The sequence below is a fragment of the Diadema setosum genome, chromosome 21 (assembly GCF_964275005.1).
Source record: "Diadema setosum chromosome 21, eeDiaSeto1, whole genome shotgun sequence".
In the NCBI taxonomy this organism is placed as follows: domain Eukaryota; kingdom Metazoa; phylum Echinodermata; class Echinoidea; order Diadematoida; family Diadematidae; genus Diadema; species Diadema setosum.
The window spans coordinates 24,556,282-24,571,588 of NC_092705.1; the positions used below are offsets into that span (position 1 = coordinate 24,556,282).

Sequence of the window (15,307 nt, forward strand, 5' to 3'; positions counted from 1 at the left end):
GAGAATAGATCGAGCGGTCGCCGTCGAGCGATTTGGGGACTAAAAATGTTAAGATAAAAATGACAGAGGCACTGAAGGAAATCAGGGCCTAGATGGAAAAGATAATCTAGCGCAATATGGAAGAAGCAGGGGGAGGGATAAGAGACAAGGAAACCCCACCAACATCTTAGCATCTCAACATCTCGGCAACCAACATGAGGGACATTGAAGTCAGAGGCAACCACTTCGGGGCAAAAGAGATGAAAGCTAAAAGTTAGTGTCGATATGTTGACGTAGTAAAATATGGTTTGGTTACCTTATCATTCATTAAATGCCTATTGATCGAAGAAGAAATGAATAACAAGAGATGGGGAAAATTAAAATATGAAATCAAATAGGAATAGAAAATACTGTAAAATATAGAAGCAAAAAAGATATTTTGGAAAATTCTAATCTATTCTAATCTTTGTTCCATCTTGGGTGTTCCTCCCTTTTGTTTTATTTCCTAATTTCTAGTTATCTGTGGTATCACATGGCGGAGTTTTGTTACTTGATAATTTAACTATTAGATGTTTTGCCTCAAGTTTTCTCTTAATTAATTAACACATCACAAATCACATAGGAACATTAATAAACACAGGTAGCTCGTGAGAAATTTCCGGCAGAGACCGGCGGGTGGCCGCCGGTACGCCTACGGGTCACCGGTAGATGACCTATCGATTACCCGTCGGTCGCTGAGCAATTTCGTAAAAATCGGCCGGTGGCCGGTGGGAGATCGTCCAGTTGCCGATGGGGCATCGCTCGGTGACTGCTCGGACTCTGCTCGTTGCAGATCCCCACATTTCGCCAAAATTTTACTGAAATCGATCGGTGTCCGACGGGAAATCGACAGGGCGCTGCTCGGTCATCGCTAGGATTTTACAGCCTGCTCAGCATCTCCAAAAACTGCTGAGCGGTGCCAAAATTTCAGCAGCGACCGAGCAGGCTACAAATCGGTCGGTCGCCGCTCTGAGTTGTGACCGTAGCCTAAGCTAATGCTGGCACAGCGTTGGGCCACTGTCTTACTTTGTCGGTGATGCAAAATGGATATTGGTATTTTGGTTGACAATCCCACATTGGGGCAACGTTGGCGATTGTTGTTTTCTCACAGTCGGTACGTTAACGTCGGCAAGACGTTGGACTACCATCTTACTTTTGTCACTGATGTAAAATAGTTATTGGTTGTCTATCCTACGTTGGGCCAACATTGGCGATGGTCGGCATGATCGCAGTTGGTAAGGGAACGTTGACACAATATTGGCCCATTGTCTTTTTTTTAATTATTAATCTAAGGCAAATATTGGTTAGCCAGCCTACATTGAGCCAACGTAGGCGATTATCACCACGGTCGCAATCGGTACATATAGTTGTAACATTGTTACAACATTAGGTCACCGTCTTATTTTTGTCACTGATAAAGGGGGATCTTGATCGGCTATTGATACTTGGCTACTGTTGGCGATGACTGGCAATCAGTAAGCTACAGTTGGCACATACTGGGGCACCATTACTTATCACTGATGAGTCTCATTGAGAGGTGGATAATGATCAAGTATCCCACTTTGGGCGAACGTTGGCGATTATTGGTGTGGTTTCAGGCGGGAAGCAAAGGTTGGCACAACATTGGGAATTTGCCTTACTTTCGTCACTTTTTGAAACTCATGAAAGGTAGATATTGAACGACTATCCAACCTGGGGGACGCATTGGCCCAACAGTCAACGCTTGGCGTTTGGCCAACGTTGGGACAATGTCACTACAATGTTATATCAACCATTCTTCAACTTTAAATGATCCCTTTCGTCAACACTGGAACAACAGAAAAAGTCTGACGTTGGAATGACGTTGGTATAGTGTCAGATCAACATTATGTCAATCCTATTTCCACTTTGAACAGTTGAATGCTGCGATGGTCCAATGTTAATCAAACTTAGATGCGTGTATGTTGGCACAACTCAAAAACATGACGTTGGCCCAACGTCATTTTGGCCGTTGGGCCAGCATGTTGCCCCAACAGTTGGATCAACGTTGGATGCTGGATGTTGGAGTTGGATGTTGGAGTCCGACGTTGGATCAACGTTGGTACAATATCAGACCAACTTTATATCAACATTTTCTATTTTGAATAATGCGTTGGCCTAAAGTTGGTCCAACATCACGCGTGTGAGGTGCCACAACGTTATAGAAATATGACGTCGGCCAACGTCATTTTGGCCGTAGGGCCAACATTTCTTGGCTAAACAGTGAGAGCCTGACGTTTGACCGACTATGGTACAATGTCAAACCAACGTAACACTTTTACACTTTGAATGTTGCGTTCGCCCAATATATTATAGGCCTATTGGTCCAACGTCATGCGTACGTTGGGATAGCGACGAAAACGTGACATTGACTCAACGTCATTTTGGCCGTCGGGTCAACGTTGGCCCAAAGTTAGTACAATGCCAGACCATCTCTATATCAACCTTTTCCCACTTTGAATGCTGCGTTGGCCCAACGTTGGTCCAACATCATGAATGTGCATCCCTATTTGCATCATGCGTACAGGATACAACTTGAAACAGACCCATGGAATCAGGCATCTTTCCTGTCAACTCACTCCATCAACGAGACTGGTGCCTGCTCCCTTCTGTCGACATCTTTCTTCAGCAACAGACACACAGCCAGTGGCTGATGTCCAGCAGAGAGGGGATCACCTGTCTATCACTGTTGATGGCAAGACTTTCAAATTCAGCTATTTGTGGCTCCGAGACCATTGTAGGTGAGGTGCATGTAACCTAGCTACAACCTAACCGCTTGGAACAACGTATAAAACAACCTGCTGGAAAAGCATGAGTAGTAAGCTATGCAGCTTTACATCAATGTCATGAGAAATTTAAGAAGATTATACCCTTATCAGTTTAAGTTTCTCTGTTTATTTCACTCTTATGTTACTTGCTACACGAAGCAGGGCTTCAATTCTTCTCTATTTCGGTCAGCAAGTTGCACCTCACTATCACAAGCTTAAAAAAAAATCAACACCTCAAGAAAAGTGGACTTTCAAGCCGATAATGCCAATTATGATAATGATGACATATTTAGAATCCATCTTTATTACCAGCAGTATCAGCATAATCGTGACAATGAAGAAAATGATACTGATAGTAATTATGATGATGGCATACCGATAATTCCGATAGAGCTGGTCAGCCAGTTATCATTTAGATTTGTCTGTAACTCTTTTTTTTTTTATCTCCTTTTTTTATCTCTTTTCATGGAAACTAGGTGCCCTGAATGTTATGACCACGCGTGCAACCAAAACTTTGTCAACATTGTTGCCATACCAACAGACATCAAACCGAAGGAAGTGACTCTGGATAAAGAAGAACTTTATCTGATATGTAAGACTATTTCTGCCACAGATTACTATTAGATCCATTACACAATAATATTCTTCGAATTGTGCTTGTTTTTCTCCCGGTTTTTCTCTCCCAATCATAGCTTGGCCACACTCATGTACATCCTCCACTACGCATACAATAAAATCTAATATGATATATCATATTATAAACATGAACTATGATGGGAAAACCGTTTGCTGTTTAAATGATTCTATTTTTTTTTTTTTTAGCAATGATCCAATTCTCAAGTAAGTAGTAGATATCCCTGAAAATGCGTTATGATGAAAGAGGAAAAAACAGATTGTTTCTTACTAGAGCACAGGAGAGGTGGTTTTGACGCTTGAAATGTACTCCCCCACAGCTTGCAGCGTCCTGTAAATTTTAATTGCAGTGTTAACCGCCTATTGGGGAATTTTTTTGCCGATTTTTGTTCTCTCGATTGATTCGTTCGAATGTTACACATAATTATACAGGGCCCAATGACCACTTGACCACCTACTCCATGCAGTGGCTGCTGGCCAATGCCCCAGACCAGAGGTCCAGTGATGGGGCTGACCAGCTCCAACCGCTGTACTGGGACAAGGAGATCATTACCGCCAACCCGCCCCAGGATGTTCACATTGACGAGCTGCGCAGTGCCAATCGCGGCGGCCTTCGAAAATGCCTGGAGAATCTGCACGTCTACGGATTCACGTTCGTCTCTGGTCTCGAGGCCAGCAAAGAAAGTACAGAGGTACATGTATAATCAGTGGCTTAACTACGGGGAGGGGGGGGGGGGGGGGGGGGGCATGCCAAGAAAAAAAATATTTTTCTAAGATTTCTTTTAACCATATATTAAAGAGGTATTATAGTGAAACATTGTTCAAAAAGCCCGGAGACGACAAAAGATTGTGATTCAGTGTAATTCCTGGTTGACATTTTGAATACAAGCAGGATGTGCGCAGTGTACTCAGAACATCGGAATGGCAAAAAGAGTCTCTGCAATGTTGCGCAATGTGATGTTTGATAGGTTGTACACATTTGCTATCAAAGCTTGATCATTAATTTTGCAGTGTTGCTTTACATACTTGTCTATATTAAAATGCCTTGCATTGCCGATAATAAGACTTGACCTTGGCTATTTCCTAACTTTTCCATCTATATGAAACACACACACTCACAAACACAAACAAATTAGGGGATGCTCTATATAAAGTGCAGATTTTGGACATCCTTCTCCCGCTTGGTCACTTCGACGCCCCCTCGCTGGTCATACCTCCCCCAATCATGAACATAAACCGACACCCTTGACTACCAGTGGCGGATCGAGGGGGCGCACCGGGCGCCCCCTCCCTCCAAAGCGAAAAAAATATAAAATTTTATATGTAGCTACAAACGACAGTTTTTTGACTGTAAAATGTCAAAATTTTCAAGCTCGCTCGCTTCGCTCGCTCGCATTTAATCGTTATGCAATTCTCCTGATGCTGCTGTCAGTAATTCCCAGCAGTTGCGCCCGGTGCGTCCTTTCCCCTTAATTTCCAAAGCGAAAAAATGTAGCTACAAAGGGCAGTTTTGGGACTGTAAGATGTCAAAATTTTCAAGCTCGCTTGCTCGCATTTAATCGTTATGCAATTCTCCTGATGTTGCTGTAAGTAATTGCCAGCAGTTGCGTCCGGTGCGCCCCCCTCCCCTTAATTTCCAAAGCGAAAAAAATGTAGCTACAAACGGCAGTTTTGGGACTGTAAAATGTCAAAATTTTCAAGCTCGCTCGCTTCGCTCGCTCGCATGTAATCGTTATGCAATTCTCCTGATGTTGCTGTCAGTAATTGCCAGCAGTTGTGCCCGGTGCGCCCAGGCCCTCTCCTTAATTTCCAAAGCGAAAAAATATAGCTAAAAACGGCAGTTTTGGGACTGTAAAATGTCAAAATTTTCAAGCTCGCTCGCATTTAATCGCTATGCAATTCTCCTGATGCTGCTGTCAGTAATTGCCAGCAGTTGCGCCCGGTGCGTCCTTTCCCCTTAATTTCCAAAGCGAAAAAATATAGCTACAAAGGGCAGTTTTGGGACTGTAAAATGTCAAAATTTTCAAGCTCGCTCGCTCGCATTTAATCGTTATGCAATTCTCCTGATGTTGCTGTAAGTAATTGCCAGCAGTTGCACCCGGTGCGCCCCCCCCCCCCCCTGAATTTCCAAAGCGAAAAAATATAGTTACAAACGGCAGTTTGGGGACTGTAAAATGTCAAAATTTTCAAGCTCGCTCGCTTCGTTCGCTCGCATTTAATCGTTATGCCATTCTCGTGATGTTACTGCCAGTAACTGCCAGCAGTTGCGCCCGGTGCAACCCCCTTAATTTCCAAAGCAAATATATATATATATATATATGAATCTCATTAGAAGATCCAGCTGAGGCACGCGGCTGGTTATTATTCATAACTCTCTGCCCCCAAAAAGGAACGTGTGCATAAAGTCAAAGAGTTGAAAGGTTGGTCCGTCGGGTATTCGAGCTTGGGTCTGCCTGAACCGCTATGACGTCTCCGTGGCCGAGCGGTTAAGGCGTTGGCGTTCCATGCCAAAGACCCGGGTTCGAGTCCCGGCGGAGACCAATTTTTCAACTCTTGCGCTTTTCCGAAAAGGAGGAACAGTAAGAGGAATAATAATGTCAAAGCAACGCACCAATTTTCTCCTTCCTTTCTCATGTATCTCATATATATATATATATATATATATATATATATATATATGTATATATATACATACATATATTATTATATATAGCTACAAACGGCAGTTTGGGGACTGTAAAATGTCAAAATTTTCAAGCTCGCTCGCTCCGCTCGCTCGCATTTAATTGTTACGCTATGCAATTCTGATGTTGCTGCCATGAGGTGCCCCCCCCCCCATGTCTTGACCCACGGTACGCCACTGTGTATAATGAAAGAGAAATGTTATGAGGAGGAAGTGAGATATTTGTTAAGATTCTGAAACAGAGAGATGGGGCAGGACAAAAATGATCCAGCCTAGGTGTCATAAACATGACGCGAAGATCGAATTCCGATTTTTGTTCGTTTGTTTGTTTCTGCACACACATAAAATCGGCGTCATCTGTAATTCAATTAATGACCTTGAAGACGGCAGAATATAAGGGCCTAGTTTAAAGGGATGGCTAGCAACTTATCAGTGGGAATTTTTCATTTTTTTTTTTCATTTCATTTCATTTCATTGGCAAAATATAAAACAATATACAACTTGCAGGTCATTAAAAAGAAACAAAAACATGCCGGGACTCCTAAGAAGTAATTGTGTGCTTGTTGTTGTTGATTGTTGTTGATTTTATTTCACTTCCAACAAACAAATAAGAAATACAAAGAAACACTCATGTACACAGACGTCATGAAATCAGTACCACAATGCGATGAACAGAATAACATTGTAAGAAAAATATAGGTAAATTATCAACAGAGATGCAAATATCTGTTACGTCACTGTGGTAAATGCATAAACGATATTGCTGGAAATGGAGGGGACTGCTAAAAAGCAGAGCTTGTAGAATGCAGTCCCCTCATCAAGAAAAATTAAGCTGCTTGTGGCTGGAGCCCTCAAACCAAAAAAAAAAAAAAAAAAAAAGATAAAATACTGTACATAAACCAACACTTATGTGTACTTAAATTGTTATTGAACATAAAAACATATCTTACTTTGTAGCTTAATTTGTTGGCAGACACACACACACATCCATCCTTAGTGTGCAGAGAAAAAGAGATAAGAAAAAGAGAGGTAGAGGAAGAAAGGAAGTCTGGTCAGTCATGGATACCATCTGTCTGAATACACTCTGTTTCTGTAATGATTTAAATCTGGAAAATGTAGTACTAGATTTAATGTCACCATCAATAGAATTCCATTCCTTGACACCTGGAAAACGTATGGATTGCAATCTTGGGGTGGAATCAGTGGGAATGCTGGGGGATGATTGTTCCAATCCTTGTGGGATTCATTTATATCTATTGTTGTGTTATTATTTGCTTCAGAATGGTCTCATATTCAAGAAATGTGCAGTGTAATGTTTCCAGGTTATAGCATACCTGTACAGTGACGGGGCATTAAACTGCACGTTACTTGAATATGAGACCATTCTGAAGCAAATAATTTTCACACAATAAATATGTAATGTACTCTTAAATGAATCCCACAAGGATTGAAACAATCATCCCCCAGCATTCCCACTGAATTCACCGATCAGTTATATCCATTCCCTTTAACGGGCTGTTAACGATCGTCAGCAATCAGAAAATATCGTTATTATCAGAAACATTCTTCTGCAGAGTGTTTTCAGATGTACTGTATCATGCAATGGATTGTATCCATTACTTGTGTAGTGATCACCGACTTCCTTGTTGGGTTTTTATGCTGACTTGTACAACTTGACAGGGCTTTCCAAAAGATAATGTCTCCAACTTTATACCAGGGTCCCATTCTTTTTGCTTGCCCGACAGAGTCTTATAGTTGCCTTGGATAGTTTAGACCAAGGGGTTTTACTTATAGCAGGCGTGCTTTATTGCATATGTTGTTGTGTTGTGTGCTAAAGAAAGAAGGGAGAGAGAAAAATTGGGGCACTACGTAACAAATAATTTGCCCCAGACAATACTAACATAAATCAAACATAATAGATCTTAAAGGTATTAAACAAGAATATTAGAAATGATATCTCCACGAAGGAGCTCATAAAGTCTCTACGAGGGACCTCATTATAACGTCTCCACGAGGGAGCTCATAATTGACGACGTCTCCGCAAGGGAGCTAATAGTGGACGTCTCCGAAGGGAACTCATACAAAATAACTCCACAAAGGAGCTTATGCAAATATTGATTATTAGAGTGATATTATTCAGTATCGAAAATTATAGTCATACCTCAAAAAGGTCTCATGATAGTAAAAGAGTAGGCGCGGTCACACTGGCAAAAGATCGAGAAGTTTGGAGGGGGTGGGGAAAAAATCCCTAGTTGATGTGGGAAGTTTCGTGAGAAGTTTCGCGGGAAGTTTCACGGGAAGTTCGCGGTCACACTGGCAAAAGTTCGAGATCTTAAACTTTGCGATCTTAAACTTTGCGATCTTACTTGCCAGTCTGACCGCGCCTATCAAAATATATGTGTTGATGAATTACCTCAAGGGTATATGCCCTTATTTCCCAAATGCTGCTCTTACCAGGAGGCTATACAACTCATCAGTAATCCCATGAATACGTTCTACGGGAGCGTATTTCAGTACCACAATGATGGCTCAGTGGCGGACACGGGCCACACTAACAAGGGTCTGCAGAACCACACAGATGGAGTATACTTCATGTATAGCCCTGGGTAAGATAAGAAAGAAAGAAAGAAAGAAAGAAAGAAAGTTAACACTTTTTCGAGTTCATGATTTTCATCATTCATAGAAGATGTTGATGAAAATCAATGTATTATATATCATATTAAAGGTAATGTCATTGGCTATCAGCCTAGTAGGTCAATATAAAGGGAAACCTTACGCATGAGTGAACACATTTGTTTTTGTCCTTCAAGGCACAAATGTAAAAATTTGAAAAATTGACATATTGTCTTTCGTTTGCAAATGCCCTTTAAGATAACAATGATAACAAAAGACCATTTAACACAATGAGAGACATGAATGAAATAGCAAAAATAAGTTTTCGTTCTCTTTATCTCTATGGAACCTCAAACGAAATCAAAGTCGGAAACTTATGGGGGAAAATAAGAATTTTCTGTCAACTCAAACTTCAAATGACATAGGGAGTAAGGGCGTAAAGATGATTAATGAATGAAATATCTTTATTTCATTCGTTCAATTTTAAGAATTCATGTGAAAGAACCAAATGTAATTTACAACTTTCCTAAATTGAGAAATCAATTCAAAATCTTACAATTTCTGTTAATATTGCTTCTTCTCTCATTTCATTTGAATTTAACAGAAAATTCCTCATTTTCGTTCATTAGTTTTAGCCTTTACTGATATTTTTGGCTTCAAAGATGTTGTAGAGATCATGGGTATATTTTTGCAACTGAATTTTGTCATGTTTTTTATTGTCTTAAATTTGTTTTTTGTAACTTGTTCATTTTCGCAATTTTTACTTTTGTGCCTTGGAAGAGAAAAACAAGGGCGGTCACTTATCCGTAAAATTTCCCTTTTTAATGACTTACTCAGTTGATAGCCAATCAAATTACCTTTCATATGGTATGTAATACATTAATATTTAGCCAAACATTCTATGAGAAATATAAACTTAAAAAAGTGTTTACTTTCTTTCTTTTTTTTTTTGCTGAGTGGAGGAACACTTTTACATTCAACAAATAGACACAATAATATAGAGATATTGCCTTTTTAGAGGTGTATTATACCACTTGACAAACCAGCGGGAGTGACATACATGTAATTATTTTCCATATACGGGGTTTCCAGAAGCGCCGAAGGCCAAGGGAAAAATTGTTACGAGATGAAAATATAAAATCCTATGTTCATTGTCAAGTGTTATCTTACAACTAATGACATGGCAAGGATTCTTTGTTTCTTATACAGTCTACATAACAGACATTATTTCGATCTAGTCCCTTCGCCAGCCGGTCAAAATTTTAATGGGATCAGCCTCGAATGGCCAATGGCCTACTGTTGATTTCCACCACCATTTACTCACATTGTATGTCAATCTCCATTACACACTTTTTAATTATGTCTATATAAACATTTTCTACTTACCTGAAATAATTTTGGTTTGTATGTATATTTTGATTGTCCCTCTATTTTTTTTAACTGAATTTGTGGAAATAAACTTGAAAAAAAAAAACAATCTGGAAATAATTATTACCTGAAGTTACGTCGCTGTACATGCAATATAATTGTTTCGATCTTTCTGCATTAGTCATGTGATTGCATTTTATATATATAATTCATTATTCTCGTACTAATGCGAAGTCAAGCACCATAACCATAGGTTATTGCAAAGGGAGACATACTGTTTGTTTATCATTATTCTCATTGTAAGATATATTCTGTCGGCATAAAAGTCCTGATTCCAATCCATTTTACCGGGACTTGGATCATTTGGGCCTTGGTGAAATGGATATTCTATTTGAAGTCATGCAAAAATATGTCTTATTAACATCCGCAGTACCAAGAATTCTAAAAGCATATCCTAGTTTCTTGATTGTTCTTTTACCAACCCCAACCAACCTTTTAGACAATGTTTCAGGCTATTAAGACTGTGATAAAGTAAAATCTACTCATCTTACAGGTTAATCAATCTACTCTCCTCTTGCTCGATCTGTGCATGTAGAGAGTTTTTGCCAGTTGGGATTATAAAAGGTACTGTTAATCTTTTGGAACAGTGCTTTAAAAAATTCAAGATATGACATTTAATGCATATGTGTTAGTTTTTTGTACCACAAAACATCCTATCATATTATAAATATAAGGAGATATCTGCATTTTTCTCAATAAACCGTAACTGTAGACGGTTTTGTCTGGAAACATTGTTATCATAAATATTGTTCACATTTTGTATTATTTATTTAACAATGCTTCACAGCGATTTTGCAGATTCAAATTCTTACAGTCACTATGATTGTTTCTATCCCTAAATACTTACATTTTTAAACTATTTAAAGCACTAATTCTGGGTTTTTGTTTCATCTGCAAAGGGCAAAGTATGCCTTTAAGGTTTGGTTTGTTTAAACCTTGAAGAACATTTAGTTCCATCATAATTATATCTGACTAGAGGAGTGGTGCTGCACTGCTTATACCATGACGGCACCGGAGGGGAGAATACCCTGGTAGACGGCTATGCAGCAGCTCGGCTCCTGATGGCGCAAGATCCCGACCTTTACGACGCGCTGCGCACCATACCTGTTGTAACCCACTTCCGCGATGAAGTCCATGATTTCAGGTGCAACCATCACGTGTTCGCTCACGATGTTTTGACTAACCAGCTCGAGCATATAAGGTAATTGAGACTGCAAACTCTTCTGCCAATGTATGAAATTACATCTAGGCTTATATATATATATATATACTATATATATATATATATATATATATATATATATATACTATATATATATATATATATATATATATATATATACTATATATATATATATATATATATATATATATATGTGTGTGTATATATGTATATATATATGTATATATACATGTATATATATATATATATATATATATATACATACATATATATATATATATATATATATATATATATATATATATATATATATCGGTCAGTATTCTCGTATAATTGAATCAATTGATACTTTGTCTTTGTCCTTTTTGTAAAACCGGACGTATTTTATTTTATTTTTTACTTTAGGCTCATTATATTGGAAAAAACAAAAAAGTGGGCACATCTTTTTTTTTTTTTTCATACACTCCTTATCGCAAAAAAGAAAAAAAAAAGGTAAGCCAACTTTGGAGGGCTACTATTTCATACTTGTCAACTATCATGGAGAGTGCATGTTAGTTGTTGTTATGTTAGTTGTGAGGAAAGAAGAACTCTTCTTCTTTCCATTGATACCTAATTACGTAGACAAAATGTCATGCATAACTGATGAGGGTAGGAACTATAAAGACAACAATGACAAATTGCATTTTTCCCCAAATTTGAATGTCACATGAAGGAACAATGAACGTCTCACTCAATTTTTCAATTCCAATTAAAATTCATTTTCATATTTCTCGAAAAAAAAAATTTCAAAAAAATTTCTCAACAGACGAAATATAACAAAATGAAATAATACATGATATCCAGCTAGGAGGCATGAAAGAATACTGCAAACATTATAGAACATAGTGGTCGATCTATGAGAGTTGGAATCTGATAATAATGGATGAGATTTGTCAATGAAAGTGGCCAAATATTATAGGCCAGCTTGTACGATCGAATGAAGGCTTGTGTTCAGTCTTTGTGTTTAGGGTTTATTCTAGCATTTTAGGGTCCATAACCACATGTTCATCTGTCTGATAACTTGGTCACTCTCACAAAGGCCAACCTACACAGTCCATTTTCTCTGTTCATATTCAGCACATAGCTCTCAGCGGCAGACCATGCCTTGAATATGAAGAGAGAAAATGGAAAATGGATTAGCTGCTGTATAGGAGTGACCAAGTTGTCGATAACATGGTCATGTTGAGAGTTATGGACCATAAAAGGTTAAGAGAAACCCTAAAAACACAAACCGGCAGTCATGCAGACTGGACTGTTGATCTCCACATGATTTTCAGACTTTTACATATGAACAACTGTAAATTAGTTTAACTGAGTACAGAGGTACAGAATCCATAGTGACTGGGATGAGAAGTGGGAATGTTTTCAAAATTTATAACAAATTGCAATGAACAAGGATGATGACATGGCAGCCTCACCATAAGAATGCATGAGTAGGGGCTCAAGGAAGCAGAACAAAAGAAGAAAGCATGCATAAATAGTATTATATACACAGGTGAACTTGAAGCAGTAATTGTTAAAGCCATGTCGCATTCACATTTACATTATCACCCCTCTGTCAAAACTGCTATCAGAGCAATTGTTAATTAGTGTGTACCATGTGGTTACTTGTTTTCCTTTTATCGTTTTTAGAATAATCTTCTGTACCCAGAGTATTAATGGTATTTTTTCATTTTTATTTTTAGTTTGGTCTTTAGTTGTGCCCGTGCTCCTCATCTTGTTCTTCACACTAGGCTTTTGTTGGGACCTACACTCAACAAGCTTTGCTTTTTAGTAGGTTCCATCGTATTTCATTTCACTTGATTTTTTTTTATCATTTCATTTATTTCCACATCCTGATTAAAAAAAAAAAGCATTTACAAAGAATACTGGGAACGATACATACACAGTAGAACACTGAACATATTTCTCTACAGCATTCTTTTACTTTGATTGAAACTGATACATTGACCGTTATCCAAGCTGGACATTATGTATCAACTTTTGTTTTATTCTATGTTGTTGTTGTTTTTTTTTTTCATCGAGAAATACGAAAATAAAATTGAAATTGAAAAACTGTGACGCTTTTTCCAATAGATTCAATCCCCACGACCGCCTCCCACTCAATTACCTGTCATACGATGACGCTGAGCGCTTCTACGCTGCCTACCGGGCTCTGGGCCGCATCATTAACTCTCCCGACAACGAGGTGCAGATAAAGCTGCGGCCAGGCAGCATGCTGATCTTCGACAACTGGCGGCTTATCCACGGCCGGGTGGAGTTCACTGGAAAGCGCGTCATGGTCAGCTGTTTCTTCTCTCGCGACGAACTTCAAGATCTCAAACGAGTTGTTGCCAATTTAGCGCTGTGAGATGGTTGATACTGATGTTGAAGAAGGCCATTTTTTATTTTTATTGTTCTTTTACGTCGCGTCCCCAAGGATTGTATGAAATCATTATGATTGCATTTAATTGGTTGCATTGATTTATTTATTCATTATACATTCACAACATCTTTAAACAGGGACATTCCGTTCAGTTCTGCTGACAGCCAGCAGACCTGCTTTTCAAGGAAGCCCTGTATACAATGATACAAATGCATACATAAACTTTCAGGTAAAAACAAACAGTACGTGACCTACACAAAAACAAACAAACAAACGAATTATATACAGTATTTACAAGTACATTCACAAATGGTACAGAGTGGTACCAGTGTACAATGTGGTACATATATCAACTCAACTCAATGTATAATCAAATGAGCAAAAGACAAACAAACATTATTTTTCTACCATGCTTCACAACCTAAGATCATATAGTATGTAGCAATGGTCGGCAGTGTTTCTTGAAAAGAGGCAATGAACTCAGCGTCTGGACGGGAAGGGGTAACTTATTAAAGAGCATTGGACCATAATAAGAAAAGCTACGTTTTTTATACTCAGTGTTAACCAGAGGAACAAACAGTGGACTGTTGGTAGCATACCGTGTTACATAATAAACGGGTCGCTGTGTGATCAGGCGATTCAAGTAAGGCGGTGCAAACCTGTTCAAAATTTTAAAGACCATGAGACAATGCTGGTATTTTATCCTGTCTGCAATATTTTGCCAATGTAGTGTTGGAACATACAGTGATACAGATTCATGTTGCTTTATATTAAAAATCATACGAATATATTTATTTTGCATTATTTGTAATTTCTTAATATGTGATTTGGAACATGAACCCCAGCTGGTGGAACAATAATTTATGTGGGGTAAAACTAATGAGTAATACAAATTGATAATCGTTTTACGTGATAGAAAACATTTCACTCTTCGTACACTTCCAATTGCACGAGCGATTTTAATGCAAATATCATCAACATGTTTCGACCAGTTTAAAGTAGGTTCCAGAATAACTCCTAAATACTTAAATTCATTTACCTGTTCAATATACTGACCATCGTACATTACAGAAATTTTACAATTTTGCAATTTCTTTCTTGAACCAAACACCATTACTTTGGTCTTCTTTACATTTAACATCATCTTGTTTACTTTCATCCACTGAGAAATTTTATCAAGCTGTAGTTGCATTTCCTCTTGTAACAACTGGATATTCTTATTTCTACAAAATATCACTGTATCATCTGCATAAAGAGACAGTTTAACATTCAATGATACATCTATATTACACAGGTCATTTATATAAATACAAAACAACAATGGACCCAGTGTTGAACCCTGGGGTACTCCAGATTTGACCGTTAGGCATTCACTGAGAACACCATTTATAGAAACACACTGTTGTCTATTGTTTAGATAATTTGTGAACCACTGTAATTCTTTGGAAAATACGCCATATTTTTCAAGTTTATGAATAAAAAAAATCATGTGGGACCAGGTCAAAGGCTTTTCGTAAATCCAAAAATAAACTTCCAGTGCAGTAACCAGTACATCGATT

At 38.3% G+C, this 15,307-nt stretch overlaps 1 protein-coding gene across 1 annotated transcript; it reads left to right on the forward strand.

Moving 5' to 3' along the window:
- The first annotated feature begins 1,979 nt into the window (after positions 1-1,979).
- On the forward strand, positions 1,980-13,733 carry LOC140244427 (trimethyllysine dioxygenase, mitochondrial-like). Its single transcript, XM_072324066.1, has 7 exons — positions 1,980-2,094; positions 2,564-2,777; positions 3,281-3,396; positions 3,870-4,129; positions 8,578-8,726; positions 11,138-11,362; positions 13,460-13,733. The coding sequence occupies exons 1-7, from the start codon at positions 1,980-1,982 to the stop codon at positions 13,731-13,733; spliced, it is 1,353 nt and encodes a 450-aa protein (XP_072180167.1).
- The last annotated feature ends 1,574 nt before the right edge of the window (positions 13,734-15,307 follow it).

Bases quoted from the DNA above. Each gene is read 5' to 3' on its own strand.
- LOC140244427 (XM_072324066.1), top strand. From the start codon at position 1,980: ATGACGTTGGCCCAACGTCATTTTGGCCGTTGGGCCAGCATGTTGCCC. The intron at 4,130-8,577 runs GTACATGTATAA...TGCTCTTACCAG, and splicing joins CCAGCAAAGAAAGTACAGAG to GAGGCTATACAACTCATCAG. The intron at 11,363-13,459 runs GTAATTGAGACT...TTTTTCCAATAG, and splicing joins AACCAGCTCGAGCATATAAG to ATTCAATCCCCACGACCGCC.